Here is a 20170-nt window from a genome sequence, read left to right on the forward strand (position 1 = left end):
AGCGGGAGCGGGAGCGGCGGGGCCGGGCCGGGCCGGGCCGGGCCGGGCCGTGGCGGCGGGCGCCGCGGGGCTGCCACCGGCGCGCGGCCGCAGGAAACCAGCTGTGCGCCACGTGCCCGCGCCCCAGCCAATGGCCGCGCCGCCGTTTTGTTTTGGTACGGCCGTCCGGCTCTTAAAGGGGCAGCGCACCGCCGAGCACACCGGACCCGACCGGACACGACCGGCGGGCCCCGGCGCCCCCGCGCGGGCGGGCGCGCGCGCCCGCCCGCACCCGCCACCAGTGCGGCCCTGGTGCTCTGTACTGGTCTTACACTGGTGTACTGGTCCTGCACTGGGTACTCTACTGGCTTACTGGTACTGCGCTGGGGTCCAGCGCTGGGGTACTGGTACTGCCCCGCTGTGCCATCTGCTCTACAGTAGTTACTGTACTGGATACCCCGCCCGTGTATTGGGTTCTCTGCGCCGGTGTACTGGTGCTGCGTTGTTACCACCCTGCTGTACTGGTACTGAACCAGCACACAGGACTGGTGCACTGGTGCTGTGCTGGTGCCCTGCGCTGACACTGCGGGGTGTGGTGGAAGCCCCAGGTCACGGCCCCTGTGCAATTCTCTGCCCCCCCAGGAGTGGGCCCTTTCCCAGGGCAGGGGGGTCCGGCAGTGCCGCGCTGCGGGGTGATGCCACGTCCCATCACCCTGCCGCACGGAAAGCGCCGGAAAGCAGCAGGAGGCTTGTCAGGGTGGCCACGCTGCTGTGTGAACAGCCGGCTTCGAGGTGCTCGTCCCAGCCGTCCCAAAACCAAGGGAAACCTTGTGCATCAGCTGTCACGGGACACCACGGATGCCTGGGGACACACACACGCCATAATCACGGTTTGTGGGACGATTGCACTAAGTGCACCCTCAAAACCAGAAGCATTGGAGCTTCCGCACGCCACATCGCGTACTCCGGGGTCTGCTCAATAACCTCGGTGTATCCACCACGTGCAAAACTCGGGGAGGAGATAGGGGGGTTTGTCTCCATACCCGTGGAACTGTAGCAGCAACACCTCGATATATTTGAATTGAAAGCTCTCGGAGGTAGGAGCTGAGCCTGTCCGAGGCGTCTGCACGCCGGCTGCGCAGCGGGGCAGGCTGGCGGCTGCCTGTGCAACAGGAAAAGCAGCAACACCTAGAACTAATCTGGAACTTGTAATAGTTCACCGGCAGCTACTCTGCACCTAAATAACCATCTTGTGTAGCTTGGCCTTTGTTTACTCGTCCCTTTGGCTCCTGCTTCCCGAGTTAGAGTCCATCAGCTGATGAATTCATCAGGCCACTCGATTTGTTCAGTTTGTGCTGCTCCATCAGCCGGTGCCGGTGCCGGGTGCCGGTGTTGTGCCCGTCGGGGTCACCGTCTCCCGCTCCTGTCAAGCACAGGCGCCTGCAGCGCCTGCCGACCCGCAGAAATGGGTGCCTGCTAGGAGAGAGGGCTTCGTTACCCTCCTCCTCCACGAAAGGCTAGAAAATGTCGGTGGCAAGATGTTGTCTTTCTCCTCATCCCCTCCCTGGCAGCCTTCACCTCCGCCTGTGCTCCCACGCCGTATGGCGGTGCGGGAAGATGAAAACGGCAAAACACCCGGAGCAGGGGAACACAGGGGAAGGCAAACACGCTGCAAACAGCCAGGCCAAGTACAGCTGCGATTTTGCAGGGAGGAAGGAGATGAGTGGCATGAGCCCGAGGGCAGGGGGGAGCCTGGGGCAGGCAGAGAGAACGGCCAAATCCTGCACCCTGCTTGGAGCTGCGAGGGAGCGCTGATGCCCTCCAGCGCACAGGGATGCTCAGGAGAAAGTCAGTCGCTGTGCTGGGAAGCCTTAGGAGAGAGGGGAAAGGAGAAGCAGGTTTTGCACAGACAAAGGCGAGGGGCTCCGCTCTCTTGGCGATCCCCTGATCGCTGTGCCGGGGACACCGGGGATGCCCCATCCTGCCGTGGGTGCGTTTCCAAACCAGGCCTGGCGCAGCCCCGCAGCGAGGGGCCAGCGCTAAAGAGTTGAGCACCAGCGGCAAAGATCCCAGCACGTCTGGTGAGGTCTGGCCCCGGGATGCACCCGCACCTCCCTCCCTCTGCCTCCATCGGGCTTTCCTTCCAGAGCCTGCAAAGCCACAGGTTTACCTACAGCACCCTGGAAACACGGAGCGGCCTTCCAGAGGTGCCAAAAATCCAGCACCCTTGCCGAAATTTCTGGGAGCGCTCAGGCTCCGCTGGGATGCTTTGCTCTGCCTTTGCCTGTGATGATTCCCTCTGCCTCGGGCCAGCAGTTACAGCTGCCTCTGATCTTTCAGATACGCTTCTCCAGCAGAGAGTCTGCCGGGTCCGACGACCGCGGCTCAGGCAGACGGAGGAGATGCAGGCAAAAGCAGCCACGCTGGCAGGCACTGAGAGGTTGCAGAAGAAAAGGAGAGGTGCTCCCAAGGGGTCCTCATGCCCTGCCACCGACGAGGAGGTGACCATATGCTGCCTCTGGTCCCTCCCTCGCAGCCCACGGAGGTCCACGGGCTCCCTCCCCAGCCCCACGCCTTCCCACCCTGTTGGATTTTGATGCTGAGCGTACCCCGATTTCCATTCGTGCTTCTGCAGCACTCCTGCGCTGGAAGGTCTCAGCAGGCGACAAACCCCCACTTGTGAAGCGCCTGGCGATTCAAGACGGGTGAATAAAAGCCGGGCGGCTGTTTCATCCACCCCTGTAATTGCAGCCGCGGCCGGCGGCAATCTCCAGCCATGCCTGGGGATGCAGGCGGTGGAATGGTGTAGCACGCAACGTGCTTGGGGACAGCAGGGTCGTGTCCTACGCTTGCAACGACACCTCAGGTGCCGCCAGCATCAAGGCCAGGTGTCAAAGCCGGTCCCGCCGGTCCTCGCAGGTCCACGGCTAGCTGCACGTTTGCAAAAGCGCTAACGATGCTCTGCTCTGCAGCAGCACTCCCCGAATCTCGCACCCAAACACCGGCCCAGCCCAAACCCGTTCGGATCAGCCGGGCTGGAGTTCAAACCCCGTTGCTGATTCAGAGATTCGTACGGCTAAACGCCAGAAAGGTCCGCTCTGCTCCCACCTCCTGCTTGCCCAGCCCAGGCAGTGACATCTGCAGCTCTTGCATCAGAGCTAATAACCCTGCGGGTGAACTGGAGCGCAGTTTTTTTAGAAAGACTCCTCGCCTGTGTTGAAAGACTTGAGACGTGGTGAATCTACTACGTCTCTCGGGAAGGTAATTGCTCTCCCTATTAAAAACCTGTAATTTATTTCCCATTTGAACCTTTCTAGCTTCAATTTGCAGCTGCCGGATCTTATGCCATCGCTCCTGGATTCCAGGTCCGTTTGAGGCACCCGTCCTCTGCAGAGACACAGACCCCAGTCTGCCCAGCTCCTTCCCTCCTGCAGGGATTCCCTTGAGCTGTCTGGTTTTGAGGCAGGTTTTCCGGCCCTCGAACTGATCCAAAATGCTCTGCAAAACGCGAAGCTGAGACCAGGCTGTGACAGACCAGCTGTGATTTCACCAGGGCTGTCTGCAGTTGCCACCCCTCCGACCCCTTCTTTATATCCGTATGGATCACGCTAGGAATTTCAGCCAGAAAATGGCACTCGTAATCTCCTTTTTGCTTGTTCAACTGCATCACTCGCGTCCTGTTCAGCCGCTACGTTCTGCAGCCCAGCTTGGGTGTTTGGGGGAGCATCCTTGCCCCAGGACGTGTCACAGCACATTGCTGGGCTAGGAGGGATTGATTCCTCAGTGACTCGGAGAGGAATAAATCCTCGTCGATTCTTCAGCCAGACCCACCGGTGGCACCCACGGAAGATGCGATGAACTCGGCCGGTCTCAGCTGCACAGCACCAACCTCCCAGCCCAGCACCACCCTTGCCCTCACGCTCGGTGCCCCTGCGCCAGGTGCGGGGAGCGAGGCGTGGCGCAGGACGGGGATCCCCTGGGCCGTGCTGCCGGCAGGGCTCCGCGCCCCAAACGCCACCTCTGCCCTGCGGGTGCCGCGGCGGGGTCACGCCGGTGGCGGGGACGAGCGGGGACACCCCGGTTGCGTGGCAGCGCCGCTCTCCCGCCCGCCCGACTCACTTCAACCTCACGGCCGTGCCCGAGAATCGCGAAGCTCTACCCGCGGAGTCAGTAACCACGCCTCCTCCCCGCCGCTGACCAATCCTGCCGCGCGGAGGGGGGAGGGCGGAGCCTGCCGTCCATCGCCCCGCCCCGCGGTTCTTCCCCGGCGGCCGCCGCGCTGGGCCGGACTCCGCCGGGCGCCGCGCTCTGCCCGGGCGCAGGGGGGCCGCCGCCAGCCATGTCGCTGCCCAGAGGTAGGGCCGCGGGCCGGGGCCGGGCGGGGGGCGATGCTCCGTGGGGCTCCGGGCTGGGTATTCCGGGGGGGGGGGGGAGCGGGGTCTGCGGTCGGGCTGAGCCGCGTCGTCGGGTCTGGCGTAACCCGCGGGGACGGGGTTGTTGCCCAACCCGCCGGGCGTGGGCTCCCCGCTGCCGCCGGTCGGGGCTTCCTCTGCGTGGGCCCTGAGTGCCTCCTCCTGCCTGGGCCCGGCTGAGGGCCGCGCTGCTCCTCGCCTGCAGCCCGGCATCGCTCGCTGGGGCCGGAGCCGGGCTCCCGCGTCCCCCGGAGCTGCAGAGCCCGGGGCGTGTGTGCTGCGTGGAGGGGAAAGGGAGCGAGCGGCCCGCTGAGCCTGCGGGGGAGGGAGGGGGCGAAGCTCCCGTTGGCGTGGAGAACGATAAAAAAAGATAGGCGAGTTTCATGCACTGCTGCTGGAGTCTCTTCCCCCTCAAAGAAACCGCCCGTGGCAGCTCAGCAAGCGTCGTGGCTGGCTTAGAGCAGCGCACGCTGAGCGGAGCCCTCGTCTCGGCCTATCGAGGCGGGAAGGATAGGGGCGAGGATCCCGGTCCCCGTGGCGTGGCGGTTTGTTTTGGTGGCCAAAGCACAGCCGTGACCCGATGCTGGCATGTGCCGGGAGCGCTGTGGCAGAGTTTCCCATTGTCTCCGCCGTACACGGCTGGCAAACGTGACCGTGTGTCACGGGTGTTATTTATAGAGCATCACCGTGACTAAGGTGGCCTGATCGCTGTCCCAAGGTGAGCGCCGGCTGGCAGGCATCGGCCTGGGATGACACCGCCAGCGTGCCGGGGTTGAGGAAGATGGGGAAATGGCTTCGCTGGTGTCTTGGTGCTCCGGGGAGCCGGTTGCATCAGCGCTGTGAGCGCAGACTGGACGGAGGAGGGAGCACACGGAGTACGGTTGCTGCCTCTCTCTTATCACCGGAATAAAATTTGAGGGGTTTTCCTTGTTCGGGAGTGATGTACTGGAAACTTGAAGTCAGGAACCATGGGAGCAGATGAACGCACTTCGGCGTGACTTTTTTTTTCCCCCCCTTTTAAATGATCTGTGTCTTAACCGGAGGGAATGTGGACCTGAGTTTCCTGTTTGCTGTGTAAGCAGGGTGTGAATCAGCAGCGATTTACGGTGCTGCTGAGCGGAGCTGCTGACTCACAGGTAGGAGCACATGCCTCCAGCCGCCGGCCCGCGTTGAAAGGGATCAACCGGGCTTCTTAAAAAGGCTCTCGCCGGGACGCCCGAGCCCAGACCCCTCGCTCAGCTCGCAGGTGCCGTGGGCAGCGTGTGGATGTGTGGATGGAGGGAAGAGGTGAGCCTGGCTGAGGGACCACTTGTGCCCCGTGGGAGACGAGGCCCGAGCTGGGCCCGGGAGGATTTCGGGGGAAGCAGTCTGGCTGACAGCAAAAGGCGATGCCTGCGGGAGCATCTGGGAGCGCGGTGCTTTCCTCGGAGGAAGTTTGGAACCCTTCTGTGTCCGCAGGTTTCTGGTTGCATGGGGCTGTTGGTTGTGATGAACTTGTTCATTCATACAATTACTCCTAATATCCTTTGTTGGAGGCATCGCGTGTGTGCTGAGCGCGCCCGGTCTCTGCTGGCACCGGCAGCTCTGGGTCCCCATCTGACCCGAGCTCCTTTACCTCCGTCAGGGCAGCATTCAGCACGGGGATTGATCCTGAGTGTGTGTAATGCATCTGCCTCTTCAAAACTCTCTCCTCTCGTCCTGCTAGCTGTCCGCCGTGCCTCTCCTCGGGTTTTGCATCTGCCTCGGCAGTGCCAGCCCTCCGAGCAGGTTTGCCTGCTGCCGCACAGGGATGCTCGCAGGTCCGAGTGCGTGCATCCGCTGCTGGGACTGCGGACGCTGCTGGCAGCTCTTGCGGCAGCTCCTTCTGCCTCTCTTTTTGGGCAGCCTGAATTTAAGCTGAATTTCTCTACTTTTCCTTAGGGAGGTTCAGCGAGTGGTCTCGAGTTTCCTTTTGCTGGTTGCTTTCCCTTCTCGGGCTTGAGTTGATCAGGGTCGTAAATGGAGGCGGCTGCGTTGAATCTCTCAGGTTGGCTATTTCCGTGATAGATGCGTACCAAAACTCGCCTGCCGTCATTTTGGCTTGGTCACGGGGTTGTCTCCTGCCTCGGGAGTTTTTGGGGATGCGCGTGGCTGGCCGTGACACGCGCGATAGGAATGGTGCTGGGCGAGACCTTTGCCTCGCTCTGCGCTAAACATAGCTTGCGAGATAAACACCTTCTGGGGATTATGCGAAGCTTAGGAAGGATTTTGGCTTTCTTCCTCTTGCCATTGCTGGTATCTGCTTGATCCAAATTATCTCGCGGGATCAGGTGTGTGGGAAAACGCTCGGTTTCTGTGTTATCTTGCACTGTCAAGTCTGATGTTTACTAAAATATGCAAAAGCTCCCCGTTGTCTCAGGTCACCAAAGCTCCCTCGAGCTGTGTTTCATCGAATGGGTGGCACTGAGGGAAGGAGTTGTGTGCAAAGCTCCGGAGCTGCCCCTGTGCCCTCCTTGGAGAGCTTTGCAAGGGATGCAGCCTCTAGCTGCAGATTGCAACACGTGGCTGGTCCTGGGCGTGATTTTCCAACAAAGTCTGCACCTTTTTCGGTGAAACGGATGCTGTGAAGGGAGGGGTGTTGTATCTGAGAGGTTAAAGCAGAAGGGGATGAAGCCTCGGGGATTTTGCAGCCTTTGGGTGCGTGCAGAAACATGGCAGAGGGTGCAAGGTCTGTGTTAGACTCTGTGCATACAAATCCAGGCTGCTGCCTTTCCCCTGGGGCTCGAGGTGTATTTTCTGTCTGTGTGTGCAGCCCATGTGAAGAGCCATGTGCCCATCGCCGTGGCTGTTGGCTGTGACTCGGGTGGCCCCCGACGCCCAGGAAACCCCTCCTGGAAGGACAGGCAGGAGCGTGCCGGCGGGGAGGCGCGTGTCTCCCGAAACTGGGGAGTTTGGATGGGGTCTGGAGGGAGAAGATCTGCTTGGCTTCCCCTGGCTTCACCCAGCGCTGATGCCCGAGTAATTCAAAAGCAAGTCCTTCTCTTTAGAGGAGAGATCTTCCTCTGGGAAGATAGGTGCTGTTGGGGAGAGGGGGCAGGATCCGGCTAAGCCAGGCTGTGTTTCTGGGGAGGCAGCTCTCCTTTGACACCGAGGCTTGGAAAAACCAGTGGTGAGAAATGCCAGAACCTGGGGATGAACTGGTATTTGTTCTGGTGGTGCATCTATTCTGGGTAGGTAAATAAGGAGCGGGGACGCATCCCTCCCGCGCCCTGGCTGTGCCCTCCGCGGGAGCACACCACCGTTACGCAACTCAGTCGTCTGTGAATCCTGTACTGTCTCATGTGCCATTCACACTTTTCCTGCTGCCACCCCGAAAAAAGGCAGTTCTGCTGAAAATACACATGGGGCCATGACCTGCAGAAGCAGGGCTTTGGCTTCAGGCACCCGTCGTGTCCAGGCAGAACAGCCACCAGCCTGGTGTCCCCTGGGTGTGCGTGGGCAGGGGGGTGGCAGGGATAGGAGCTCTGATCCCATGGAGCCAGGTTTTAATTTTAATTCTAGTTGAAGCATCATGGAGCTTGCATTCAATTAATTATAACAGTCATAGAGAGAGCAAAGTGCTTTGCTGCTGCTCTCCTCCTTGTGCTGCTTTCTGCTAGCATAACGGTGGGTGCCTGGAAAATATCATGGTGGACGCGATAAATATTTAGCTGTGCTTCAGCAATCTGTTTCCCTCCCTGGAGGGATGCTCCCCTGCTTTTTTTCAGTGGATAATGCTTCTCCCTGAAGGCTGCTGCTTTTATTTTCCAGCTCTGGGCTGCAGTCCAGGGCTGAGCCGGAGTTTGCTTTGCCCCTGTTGTTTGCAAAGGTGGTCGTCACTGGAGGAAACTCATACGTGCTTTGTAGAGTTTCCCTTTGGGCACCTGGAAATAGGTGCGGGTTTCTGGTCCCGGTGATTTTGTGACCCGAGAAGCCACCGCTGCGGACATGGGGCTCTGTGGGTTTTTGGACGGAAGATGGTTTTCACTGGTGTTAATAAGGCACTGCCCGGGCAGGCTGTTCGCTGGCGAAGGAGCTGGGAGAGGAACTTGCGTTGGCTGGCGGGGGTGACTTTACCAACAAAAAGTTTAGAGTTTTACTGGCATGACTCAGGACTGCTTGTGAGTACGTATGGAGCTAGATCTACCCACCGCCTCTTTTGCTGACAAAACTCTGTAGCGCAGGTTGAGTGTTAGCCCAGGGATTATGAGTGGAGGAGAGGGCAGAGAGGATTTTTTTATGGTGGAAACTGGAAGTTTCTGTTCTTTTTTCAGCTTGGGAGATACCCCATCTCCCCGCAGCCCCTTATCTGCATGGGGACGATGCTGCACTGATTCTGTGGTGGCATTGTGAGTCTAAATGTTCATCACCCCAAGGAATACCGTAATTACTGGGCACGACTGCAGCTATCTCATATCACGGTAGTGTCTTGTGGCCCCAGCTGGCCTTGGTTTGAGTCTCTGCTCCCTTTTCTGGAGCTGGGACAGGGCTCCCTGCCTGCACCTTTCTCTTGCAGCCGCTTCTCTGTCCAGCAAAAGGCGGGAGCAGAGTTGCTGCCCGTGCGGGATGCGGTGGGTTATGGTGTGGCTAAGGGGAAGGGCAGGATTTGGGGGTCTCATGGTCCCAGCGGGTAGGAGAGCATGGGAATTGCTGCCTGATCCTGGGGGAGATTCTGGATGTGCAGTGGGATGAAGGTGGTGTGGAGGTGGACCCCCTCCAGCATCCTTTCCCCCACTAATCCTGTGCTGCATTGTCCACATGGCTTAATTAATCCATGGGCGTAATACCACAGGGCTCCTTTGTGCACTGTCTGCTCTACCGACCTGTTGCAAGAGAAGATGGGCAGCAATTTGGAAGAGCACATCCCTTGCAAGCCCTGGAGGCTGGTGGGCTTTTCTGTGTGGCATGATTGCCCTTGTGTGCTGCTCGATCTAATGTAGGGGGAAATGGGGAAACACTTGAGTTGTGGGCTTTAAGGTCAGAAGGGACGATGGCGAGCATCGTGCTTGGCTGGAGGTCAGGACGTTGCTTCCAGCAATTACTGCAGCCGGTCCAACAGCTTTTGGGTGAATTAAGCCAGATTGTGTAAAAAGACACCTGATCTTGTTTTTAAAGACATCCAGTGCTGGAGTTTGGTTTCTCCGAAATGTGTGTTGTGACCTCGGGGAGCTGTTTGGTGCACTGGGGTGTGGTGCAGCGGGATGTCTCTGCCCTGCCCCTGGCTCCCTCCTGTCCCTTGGAGCAACAGCTTTATAGCCCCGCTCGCCGGCAAGTGAGGGAAGGAGAAGCGTGAAGGTGATGGCCTGGCTGTTGCCTCCTCCTCTGGGAGCTGGCAGGGTGCACGGGGAGCTGGGGAGGGTCCGGCACCCACCGGGCTGCCGCAGCCTCTGTCATCCTGGCTGCACTGTGCTCTGGGAGGGTCACTGCTGAGCTAGGTCTGTCACATGCTCTAAGTCTTAATTTCATCATTTCAAGTGACATGCTTTTTTTTTTTTTTAAAGATAAATTTCCGTTAAAAACATAACTTGAGTGGAAGAGGAGGCAGGATGAGGAGGAGACAAAACTTACCAGAAGTTGTTTGTAGAGCATCCACCCTTCCTCCCCCCACACCACCACCACCAACAAAGAAAAATCTAGTTTTGGAAAGGAAGAAACCTCCAGAGGGCTCGATACAAGTAATTTCCCATCAGAGGCTGCTAACCTTAGCTGTGGTTTGGCACTGGCATCAGCCTAACTGCTTGTATCCGATGAAGCTCTCTGAGGATGACGGTGGTGCTTGGACACTCTCTGCCCTGGGAGCTGCCTGTTGGGCACTGAGTGCCCCTTGTCGCGGGGTGTTTGTACCCTGCTGCCTCGTCTCCTGCTTTGATAGTGCCTGTCGTATCTTTTAGGAAACTTAAAAGCAGCTTTTAATGATTGTATGTCGTTTCCCATAAGGAAATTTCCAATAAGGAATGCATAAAACCCTGCAGCTGGGATGGGGTCCTGCCAGCATCTCTTCGGTGGTGCCGAGAGCCGCATCTTCGCTTACCATCTGCCGGTGACGGGTGCAGGTGGGACCGGCGGTGCAACGACCCGTGGTGCAGGGCAGAGGGACAGGAGGGGAAGAAGCTTGTCTGCAGGGCTTGGCAGGTGACAGTCATGTGTCTGACAGATCATAAACACGCAGGGCTGGTTATGCGGACGGGCCGGGGGTGGTTTAGGGGAGGATGACGAGGTTATCTAGGGAGTGTCAGCTTGTCTGGGCTTGCAGGCCAGTTAGATACTGCTTTGTGGTGTGTGTATATAAATTCCCTCCTAGCCTGAATCTCAAAGGGATGGCTGACGAAGCAGCCTGCCTGTGCTGCAGGAGCTGGCTACGGTGGGTCGGGTGCCGTGGCCCTGCAGGGCTGCAGCCTGCCCTGGCCGTCTTTACTGGTGTGTGTTAACAGCAGCCCTTGGAGATGGCAGCATCCTGACCCGCCTTGCTGGAGGGCATTTGCCATAGCTGGAGCAGATGTCCTCTCCTGCTGCATGCATCTCTCCCTGCAGGAGACTGTTTCCTATTAAAGGTAGTGAAGGGCAAATACACCGCGTGGTGGAGGTATTTTTTGCCGTAGGATGGAGATCTTGGTTTACTTGGTGTCGGAGTGGGAAAGTTGAGGCTTGAGAGGGAGACGACAGAGCAGCAGAGCGTGCAGCCCCAAGGACGGTCCCTCTGAGTCAGTCCTGAACATGCACCCCGCGCCGGGCATGGCTGCAGGGGGGTGTGTTGTCCTGAAGATGCAAGGACGTCTTTGCAGCTCATCACTAAAAATGACGTGGCTCTTTTTCTGAGAGCCAGATGTGCTCACCATCAAGGCTTTTTAAGAAAGCTGCTCTGCATAGTTAAAGATCCCCTGCCGCTGCGGACCGCTTGGTTTCTCTCCTGACATGCTGCCAAGTTGCACCTCAGCCAAAGATGAAACGATCTTGTGCTGATACGTTGCTTTGGCTGCTCTTTGTCATCTTCCGAGCACCTTTAAAAGGTGCTCGGGGGTAGGTGGCAGGCCCAGCCCCACGTGCCTGTTTGTAAAACCCCGTGCCTGCACCCAGAAAATCCCTGCCGGCACAGGGCAGGGCAGCGCAAGACATTTTTGTGCATGTGCACGTGTGCTCAGCTGGCTTTCGAGGTTTCCCTGGTCTCCCCGCAAATAAAATCATCCACCCTGTGCCGAATCCGCACCCGGCTCACCCGTGATGCTCCCTGCTAACTGTCATCCCCTTGGGCAAGAGCTTGGTGGTCAGAAAAAAATGATGTAATGGTGCAGAAAGGAGGATGCGGGTGCTGGGGGGGTGGGAAGTGGGTGGCGATGCTGCCGGGGGACCGGCATGGACCTGTACCAGCCTCTGTGCTGTGCTCTGGCTGTCTCTCTTTGGCAGCACTCTTTTTCCTTAGGGCTGGAAGCAGCTGCACGCTGCCTTAAGGCTGCCAAAAAAGGAGGATGCAGTGGGTGTTTTGGATCTGCTGCTTCTGCAGCCCCCTGTGTTCGCTCTTCGTTAGCATCTGCAGCCCGTTTCCTCCAGGTTTTTGGTTGCTCCCTGCGATTGCCTGGCTGTGAGCATCCTCGCCTTGAGCATCAGTGGTGAGCACCAGGTGCCGGAGGAGGCTGGCACCGGCCAGGGTTGGGGTTGTCCTCCGAGCCCAGGATACCCACGGGGCTGTGCCGTGGCCGGGCTGCCTCTTGTGCTCTGCAGACGCTGCTTTCTTGCCCGAGAGAAGGTTTTTGCAGATATTAATTACACCTACCCCTGCCTGGTTTGCTGAAGGACGCCTGGGTGACGAGAATAAAGCGGAGGCTGGAGGAGGTGCCTCTAGAAATCACCAGGCAGAAATCGTGGGTGAATTTTAATTGAAACTCTTATCAGCCTTGCGTGTACTTTGCTAAGGTGATAGAAAACGACTCAGCTTTTCCTCCAGCAGCTCTCCTTTATGTGTGATTTCTTTGTGTACATTCCAGGTTGCTGCAAGAGTTTACCCTTAATTTTGGATCCACAAAGAATTTCTTGTTCGGTAACTGTGGATTTCCCCATGGGGTTTTACAGTCGCAGCTCAGCGAGGGAAACTGTGTGTAACCGTCGCAGGGAAGGGAGCCAGCGTGCGTTTCCCTTTATCTCAAACAGGTTTGACGTTTCACACGTCTCCTTCCAGCTCCTTTCCTTGCTGTTTCGCACGCCACCCTGCAGCGCACTGTTCCTTTCCCCAAAACGCTGATGTGAGGCTCGCTCTTTGGGGGTGAAGGGGATTTTTAAAATTTATTATTTCTTATTTAAATGGAAATGCTTCTTGGAAGCCCTCAGCGTGGCCCACAAGAAGCTGCAGGCTGAACTGCACTGAGTCACTCAGCTCGCCTGTGAGCTCTTGAGCCGGGACGTGAGCCGGATGCGTTGGGACTGGCCTGTCTGCGGAGACCGCTGGCTTCCTGGGACGGAGTGACGGCTCTTTAATCTGGCTTTACTAGGAAAAGCCTGCAGTGCTTACTTCCCCTGAACATCGGAAAAATTGCAGTGCAATGGGTGGATTTGAGAGAGGTAGGTGAGGAGTGAAAAGAGGCAGGGGGGAGGAATAAAGCCCACCCAAAGGGAAGCAGCGGAGCAAGGCTGCGCTCTTCCTGCCGGCAGCCACGTGGGACCACGGTGGCGAAACGCCGCTGAGCTGCGGGCACGTCGCCCGCGGAGTCCCTGCCTTTCCCAGGCACGAATCAAAGCTGCCCTGTGGGTACTGGGCAAATCCGCCACGAAATAGGTGTTTTCCCCATGCAGAGCTGTTGGAGCCTCAGACAAGAGCCCGCAGCGGGGAGGCGGGAGAGGACGCTGCAGGGTGATGCTGGGCAGCAGGGCTGGCAGCGGCTTTCAGCGTGCTGGTGGTCCAGCCTTTAATTGGGGGGGATTTTTAAGCTTTGCAGCAGAGAGTTTGGAGGAACAAAGGAGAAATGTTTGCAGGTGATTTCTGCAAAACGTGGAGCTTAGCAAGTATGTGGTGCTTCTCTTATCTATCTGTCTATCTATCCATCTGTCTTTATAAGATAGATATATATCTTTAACTTCCTAAACCAGTGGGCAGCAGGAGCTGATCTCATGGACGTGGGATTTGTTCTGGGAATATGGATGTAGTCTGTCCTCTGGGGCAGAGGAAAAGGAATGGGGAGAGCAAGAGGTATGCTGTGCGGGTCAGGCATGGTGTGGTTAATGCCAGGAAAAGAGGCTGCAGGTCTGGCTCGCTGCGGCTGAGCTCTCCTGGGGGTTTCAGGAGCCAGCTCTCCCCTCGCTGCATCAGCCCTTACTCCCAGGCCCGTTGCAAGCAGGTTACGGGGACTAAATGGGTCATCTGCCACCTCTCTTGACTTGGGAGCATCATTAGCGGTTAAGACTGATGCTTTTCGGCTGGGCGCTGAGGTTTGAGTGCGGTAACAGGCTTTACATGGAGATAAGGCTGAGTGGTGGCCTGAGGGGAACGGGACAGTCTCTGTGTTCCCTGGCTGCTCTCAGCCTGCGGTTTTCCTTTGCCTCATCTGAGCCCGGGGAGGCATCCCGGCTCCCCCTTCACCTTGTGATGGGGTGGATTTTTCTCTCAGAAAAACTTAGTGGAGAAACTGGGGACTCCAACTGGCTGTGTCTGCTTTGCACCAGTTCTCTGGCGTGATGAGCCCTTTGCATTTGTGTCTTCTGTCTGGTTCCCTGGAGCGGGGAGGGGACAGGGTGAGAGAGGCAGAGAAGAGGGATGGCACTGAAGATGCACTAAAAAGAGCAAAGAATTGGTGTGGGACAGGAGGAGACGTAGGGGAGCGTACCGCAGCACTCGCCTGCTGCTTTCCATAAGCCGCCGGATCGGCACCCTGCTCTGAAAGAAATAATCGAAGGTTTTCCCTGCTCCTCCACCCCGGAGATGCGGTGCCAGGTCACCACCGGAGATCAGAGGTTTTCACCACCGGAGATCAGAGGTTTTCCTCTGAAGATGCGCAGGCTTTGCCTGCCCGAGCTGCGGTGGCATCCCTGGGGCACCCCGGGAGCAGGGAAGTGCTCCAGGTCCCAGAGGGTAACGTCACTGTGCACCATCGGAGCAGCTGCCTGCCCTGTTCTCCAGCGCAGATGCTGGTCTCCAGAAAGTCCTGCCTGAAGTCTCTGGGCACGGGAAGCACCCAGGTCGGTCTCTTGTTTCTGCCCCTCTCCTGGAGCAGGCGGCTGCGGACATCGAGGCCTTCCTTGGTTTTTTTTCCCCCTCCATAAATTCCATCTTCAGAGCAGGTGCCTGCTCTGTCTTGTATCATTTGCAGAGATGAAATCACTCTATCCCTGCCCAAAATAAATCGGAGGGAGGATGGTAGAAAGCTAATTTTTTTTTTTAAAGAATTGCATTAGAAGCAGAGAGGGAATACGTTGCTCTCTTGCTAAGTTCAGAGTTTTGAGGACACCTGGAAGTACGTGAATTGCTCCAATTTGGATAGAAAAAGAGTGTCTATTGACTGTGCAGTTGAGTTACAGCTGACAATTAAAAAGTCAAGTGACTCTTCCTTTCCCACTAACTAACCATGTGCCTCCTGTCAAGCTGATCTATTCCAAAAACAGTTTGAGTTTTCTCTCCCATCAGGAAACTGTCACCAGCCGGTCACATCAATTCCAAACAGATTTTATTTTTTCATGGCTTTGCCTATGGGCTGAGAAATCAAAGGGAGCAGCATTGCTTTGGGGAGGGCTGGGTACCCGCCGGCAGGGAGATGGGCACAGGTGACGGTGGTTCTGCCTCTTCCTTTTTCTCAGTTTTTGTTTTTTTAGCATGCTTTTTGCTTTTCTCTAAGCACTGTCTCCTTTGCCTTCTCCTAACAATTAAGGTGTCGGGGCTGGGATTGCTTCCAGACCTTTGTCTCATGGCAGCACGCCAGCATCTGCAGCTGAGTCGGTGCAGCCCGTGCTGGTCCCATGAGATGGCTCGTGGCCGCGGGTTTCACGCTGGCTGTACATGCTGTGGGTTGGCCGGACCCGTGTGCTGCCCAGCTCCATGGTTCCTGATGAGCTGTGGGTTGGGTTAATTACCCATCCCAAGCATTTTCCCACCACCCCCCAGCCTATCCTCGGTGGGTCCACGTTGGCATTGCGCTGCAGCTGAGCTTTGAGGAGATGTGGCCTCTGCCGCTGCTTTTTTTGGGGAGAAAATCCAACTGGAGCGATGGATGCAAAGGAGGCAGCGTCCAGCCCTGTGGCACCCCTCCCAGAGGATGCTCTGCCCGCACCCTGGCTCAGTGCTCCAAAGAGGTGCCTCTGTGACCGTAACCACCTTTGCACCAGGGTTTTGCACAAGCTCTGGTGCAAAGCCGCACAACTCTTGGCATGTACATAGTGTGTCCTATAGTGGCAGAGTGCAAATGCCAGCTAGCCGGTGCTTTTCAGCTTCGTAAAGTCAGTCTGGTCTCTGCTGATGTGTGGTTTCTCAGAGGGGGAGCCTGTGTGCTCCATCATCACGGGGCTGCGGGATAGCAAGCTGCCACCTGGGAACAAAACACAAAATCAAACGTTTTTTCCAGCCCTTGGGGTTATGCAGGTAACCTAAAAATACAACTGGAATGTAACTGGGCGGTGACATCCTCCCGGAGCTGCTGGCAGAGCCGGCGCGGCTCGCGGCGGCATTATCTGGCCGGTGCACGGAGGCTGGGTGTGGTTCCGAGCCCCAGAGGTGGCAGCGCGAATGTCGGCCTCTGGCTCTCGGTAGCTTTGGCTAACGTGCCTGTCCCCAAATCCCTCGCTGGGTACCAGGAGGTCGCACCCTTCTCCCTTGCGTCGGTCTCGCCCAGCACCGGTGACACCGTCGGTGTGACATCCCGCTCTGCTGGAGGAGATGAGCCCTGCGTGGTATCGGTGATTGATCGTCCCCATGTACCGTCCGAGGGGACAAGAAAGATGACCCTGTTCCCTTTCCGATTGGATTTGGTTCAAAGGCTTTGTTTAAAAATAGAGCTGCCGCAGAGTTTCCAGGCTGCAGGTCCCATGCATGGCTCGGGCACGTGGGGCTTTCCCGTGGGACATGCACCTTGTACATGGAAAGGCAAGTGCAGCCTGGGCTTGGGGCAGCGGCTGCCTTACAGCCTTGGCCAGGGACACTGCTGCAATTCCCAGTCGGATGACAAGGTGCAGCGGGCATCGGGCAGCATGGCACTGAGGCGGTGCGGCCGGCTGGTGCATGGACTTTTCTCTGATCAGAGGGAAAGGGGTATCCCGTGAAAATCGCCCCCCCCCCCCCTCGTTAGGCAGCGACTCTTCTTTCGGGGCAGATGAAGGCATTAATTTTTTGCTCAATCCCAAACACACACCTATAAAAAGCTCCTTGCTGACCCTAAATGGGACATTCCTCTTTTGCCGCTCAGGGCAAAGCGGCTCTTCTCCGGTCCCCGGCTGTGATGGTGACCCAGCCTCCACCAAACTGGCCTTGGGAGACGTTGCCTGTCCGCAGGGGAAGGGTGGGGAGAGGAGCCCAGCGTCGGCACGGCGCTGTTGGAGCTCATTGCTGTTTTTAAGGGTCTGCTCTTCCACTTATTCAAGCGAGTCCACTGGCAGGAGGCTGCTGGGAGTGATGGGAGCCATCCTTGTCCCTGGCTCTGCCCTGGTGTACCTGGACCTGCAGCGAGTGCCTTGACTTCACTCCATGGCAGGATTTGCTTCCCCGGCTTCCATCGCCTGTCACGGGGTGATGTCCCAGCACCGAGGTGTGGGAAGGCTTCGTTAACACCAGTGAAACACCCCATGCCTTTTGTTCCTCTGGGATTACCTGTAGCATATAAAGGGCTGGATGATTAATGGCAAACGGTGTGCATCTTTCAAGGCCGAGCAATTCCTACTGCGTTGGCAAACTTTTGAAAGAGCTGCCAATGGTAAGACTTGAAAGGATGCTTGGGTTTGTTTGGGTTTTTTTTGTTTATTTGTTTGGTTTTTTTGTTTTTTTGTTTTTTTTGGTGGTTGTTTTTTAAGATGCTTTTGAGATGTCGGGAAGCTCTGCTTTACACCACCCCTGGTCCTCGGGCACTGAAACCCAACAGGACTAATTCAAAGGAAATTGTGTTTCCCGTCCCACCTGCTGGGTTAGAGACTTTCTGCTCCCAAGCAGCATTGACTTTGTGGGTGTCTGGAAAGATCCTTGGAGCGTCTTCTGTCTGGGTCAGGGAATTAGCCATCAAGCCAGAGAGTTAATGATGGGAGGACAACGCAGCATCGTTCTCCCCAGGAGTGCCAGGGACGGGTGCCGGTGGCTCTCTGTACCTTCTGCGATAGCAGCTCCTGCGTCAGCATCCTTTATGTGCTGATGATCTGTGCCTGAAACTATACCCTGGGAGTGGAAATGCGCCTGAGAAAATATCTTCCGCAGTCCTTCTGGGGGTTATATAAACACTATTTAAAATTAGAGTCACTCATTGTGTTGGTATGTGCATTTACCTTGACCTCTGACTTTTCTGCCTGCAAATGTGTATGGCCCCGCACAGCCTACAAGTGGGGGAATCGCTCAGGAGCAAACCGGAGGCATATTTTCTATATTTTAGTTTATTATATAATTATATATATAATATACCTATATAGGTATCTTAGTTTAGGGTAAAAAAGGTGGTACGGTATCTCCCCTCCAGGCTGACAGGGAAATCTAAAGCAAAACTGCAGCCCGTCAAAGCTGAGTCTGGCTTTGATCAGGAACATCAGCGCTGGCTTCTGCCAGGCTGGTTTTGAGGGAAAGGGGAAGAGCAGCAATACTTTGCCACGGCTTTTCTTGCACGTGTTTGCAGAGAAATGAATGATTTTCCCCCCCTCCCCCCCCGCCTTCATCTCTCTCCCTTGCTATTTACCAGCCAAGTCCATGCAGCGATTTATATTTTGCCACCAGAGATGCCGTCTCGGTTGTCACCCTGGAATAGCTGCTAAACGCCGTGCTGGTATTGTCATGGAACAATATTTCTACTATTTGTTGTGGTAATAGTTGTTAGTGGCAAAGCAATTAGTGTGTCACCTGCAGCGCAAAGAAATGTGACCTCTTTCTATCCTGGCACCCCCTCGGTGCCCAAACCAGCGAGCGTGGGCTTCCCTCTGCTCTGATGACCGGCTGATGCTGGGTGGCGGCAGGGCTGTCCTCGAGCAAGGGTCGCTCCGGTGGGATGCCTGGGGAAGGGGGATGGAGGAGGCAGGAGCGGGCTCTGCCTCTCTGCCTGCAGGCTGGGTTTGAATGATTTAATTTGTCGGAAGAAAACGCGTCCCACCGGGATGCACTGTAGCAATCCAGTGCTTCACTGGCTCCCGGAGCTGGAGCTGGCTCCCCCACAGTTTCCTGTTGACGTCATCTGCTATTTTGCTGCTGCAGTTTTTACAACTGTTGAGCTTTCAAGGGTAATCGGAGCCGAGACCGGCCAACCTCGGCAGCTGCCGATGAGGGAACGCGGTGCTACCTTCCCCGTCTCCCCCCGCTCGCCTTCGCTGCTGCTCCCAGCCTCACGGACCCCTGGGAGCCGGGGACGCCGGGCGAGGAGAGCTGCGTGAAGCTGGTGAGCGCTTCGGGCCATGCATTCTCACTGAAAATAATCATTGGTGCTTGCAAGAAGTGCCGTGTGCTGGATCCTGCGGGATTTTTTTTTTCCCCCTCCCTCCTCCAGTCCACCCCCATTCCGTTCTTCTGCCAGGCGTGCCGGCGCTGTTCTTCATTTCTGGGAAACCATGGACAAGAAGCAAGGTAGATGTTGCAATTTCCAAAACACGTGGTGGGGGAGAGTGGAGGGCTGATTCTGGTGCTAAAAGAGGCCATGTAACTTTTTTGGGTCAATCCATGTGGTTTTACTTCTTTCTCCTTGCTTGGGTGGGGGGTCGGTGTCTGCAGCTGGGGATCTATTTTTAAAGCACTGGAAACTTGCATGTTTTGTGTGGGGTTGAAACACTGGCATCTTAATTGTAAAAAAAAAAAAAAAAAAAAAAAAAAAAAAAAGAGCATGGCTAAAGAAAAATATTTGGAGGGTAAAGCTAGCTCCTGGCTCCGGTTTTGGTTGCATTCCTGGGACGCAGGGTTTTCCAGCAGCTCTTGCATGATCGTCCCCTGCTAAAAAGCCTGTTGCGTTGGAAAGGCGGGCGCCCACGGCAGTCAGGAGCTCTGATTCAGCGCAGGCTGACAGGTTGTTTTGGGGCTGCAAGGGGCTTTTTCTGAAGCGTGTTTTTTTCCTCCTCCCCGCTTGCTTTTTTTGCAGAAGTGGTGAGCGCGGGGCGGCGATGACCCGCAGGAGCCCCTCTCTGCAGCGGCACCTCGGCGGGCCGATGAGTGACGGCTTTCGGCAGGTTGAGAGCCCTTTTTCCACTTCCACAGATAGCTTTTTCCACTCTCAGCAGTGGAAAATAGCACAAAGTGTGCCTGTGAGGAGCTGGCTCTCATGACCAAAGCAACCGAATTCCCCTCTCTGCTTTGCACCCTGCCTCTAATTTCTTTTTTTTTTTTTTTTTTCCCCCTTGATGCTTTTTTGTTCCAGCTCTTTCTTTGCAGCAGGGCTGGGATCCACCCTCCAGCCTTCTGCCTCATCCATGGCATTTGACTCTCCTCCTCGGATCGAGGAGAACCAGGATGCATCTGAAACGTTTTCCCCAGCACTTACAAAGCGGCGTGGCTCTGGAAGCAGCCTCCCATGCCGCAGCCGTCCCCAGGACTTCACCTGGGGCTGGAACCAGAGCCCTGGGGAGGCAGCGGAGAGGTTTAATTTCAAAGGTCGGCTCAGGCAAATAGTTTTATTTGCAGTTCT

General features: G+C 56.7%; 1 protein-coding gene across 2 annotated transcripts in view; it reads left to right on the plus strand.

Annotated features, from left to right (window-relative positions):
* The first annotated feature begins 4297 nt into the window (after positions 1-4297).
* Positions 4298-20170, plus strand: part of MAP2K3 (mitogen-activated protein kinase kinase 3) — a 33832-nt gene continuing 17959 nt past the window's right edge. Inside the window, exon 1 of one of the 2 annotated variants that reach the window (XM_050906278.1) lies at positions 4298-4334. In XM_050906278.1, coding sequence (XP_050762235.1) covers positions 4319-4334 — 16 coding nt within the window. In that variant the 5' untranslated portion in view covers positions 4298-4318. Of the gene's footprint in view, positions 4335-19003; positions 19123-20170 lie in introns of those variants that run through there. The other variant, XM_050906279.1, reaches the window with a different exon arrangement.

This window comes from Gymnogyps californianus, chromosome 15 (assembly GCF_018139145.2).
Source record: "Gymnogyps californianus isolate 813 chromosome 15, ASM1813914v2, whole genome shotgun sequence".
NCBI lineage: Eukaryota > Metazoa > Chordata > Aves > Accipitriformes > Cathartidae > Gymnogyps > Gymnogyps californianus.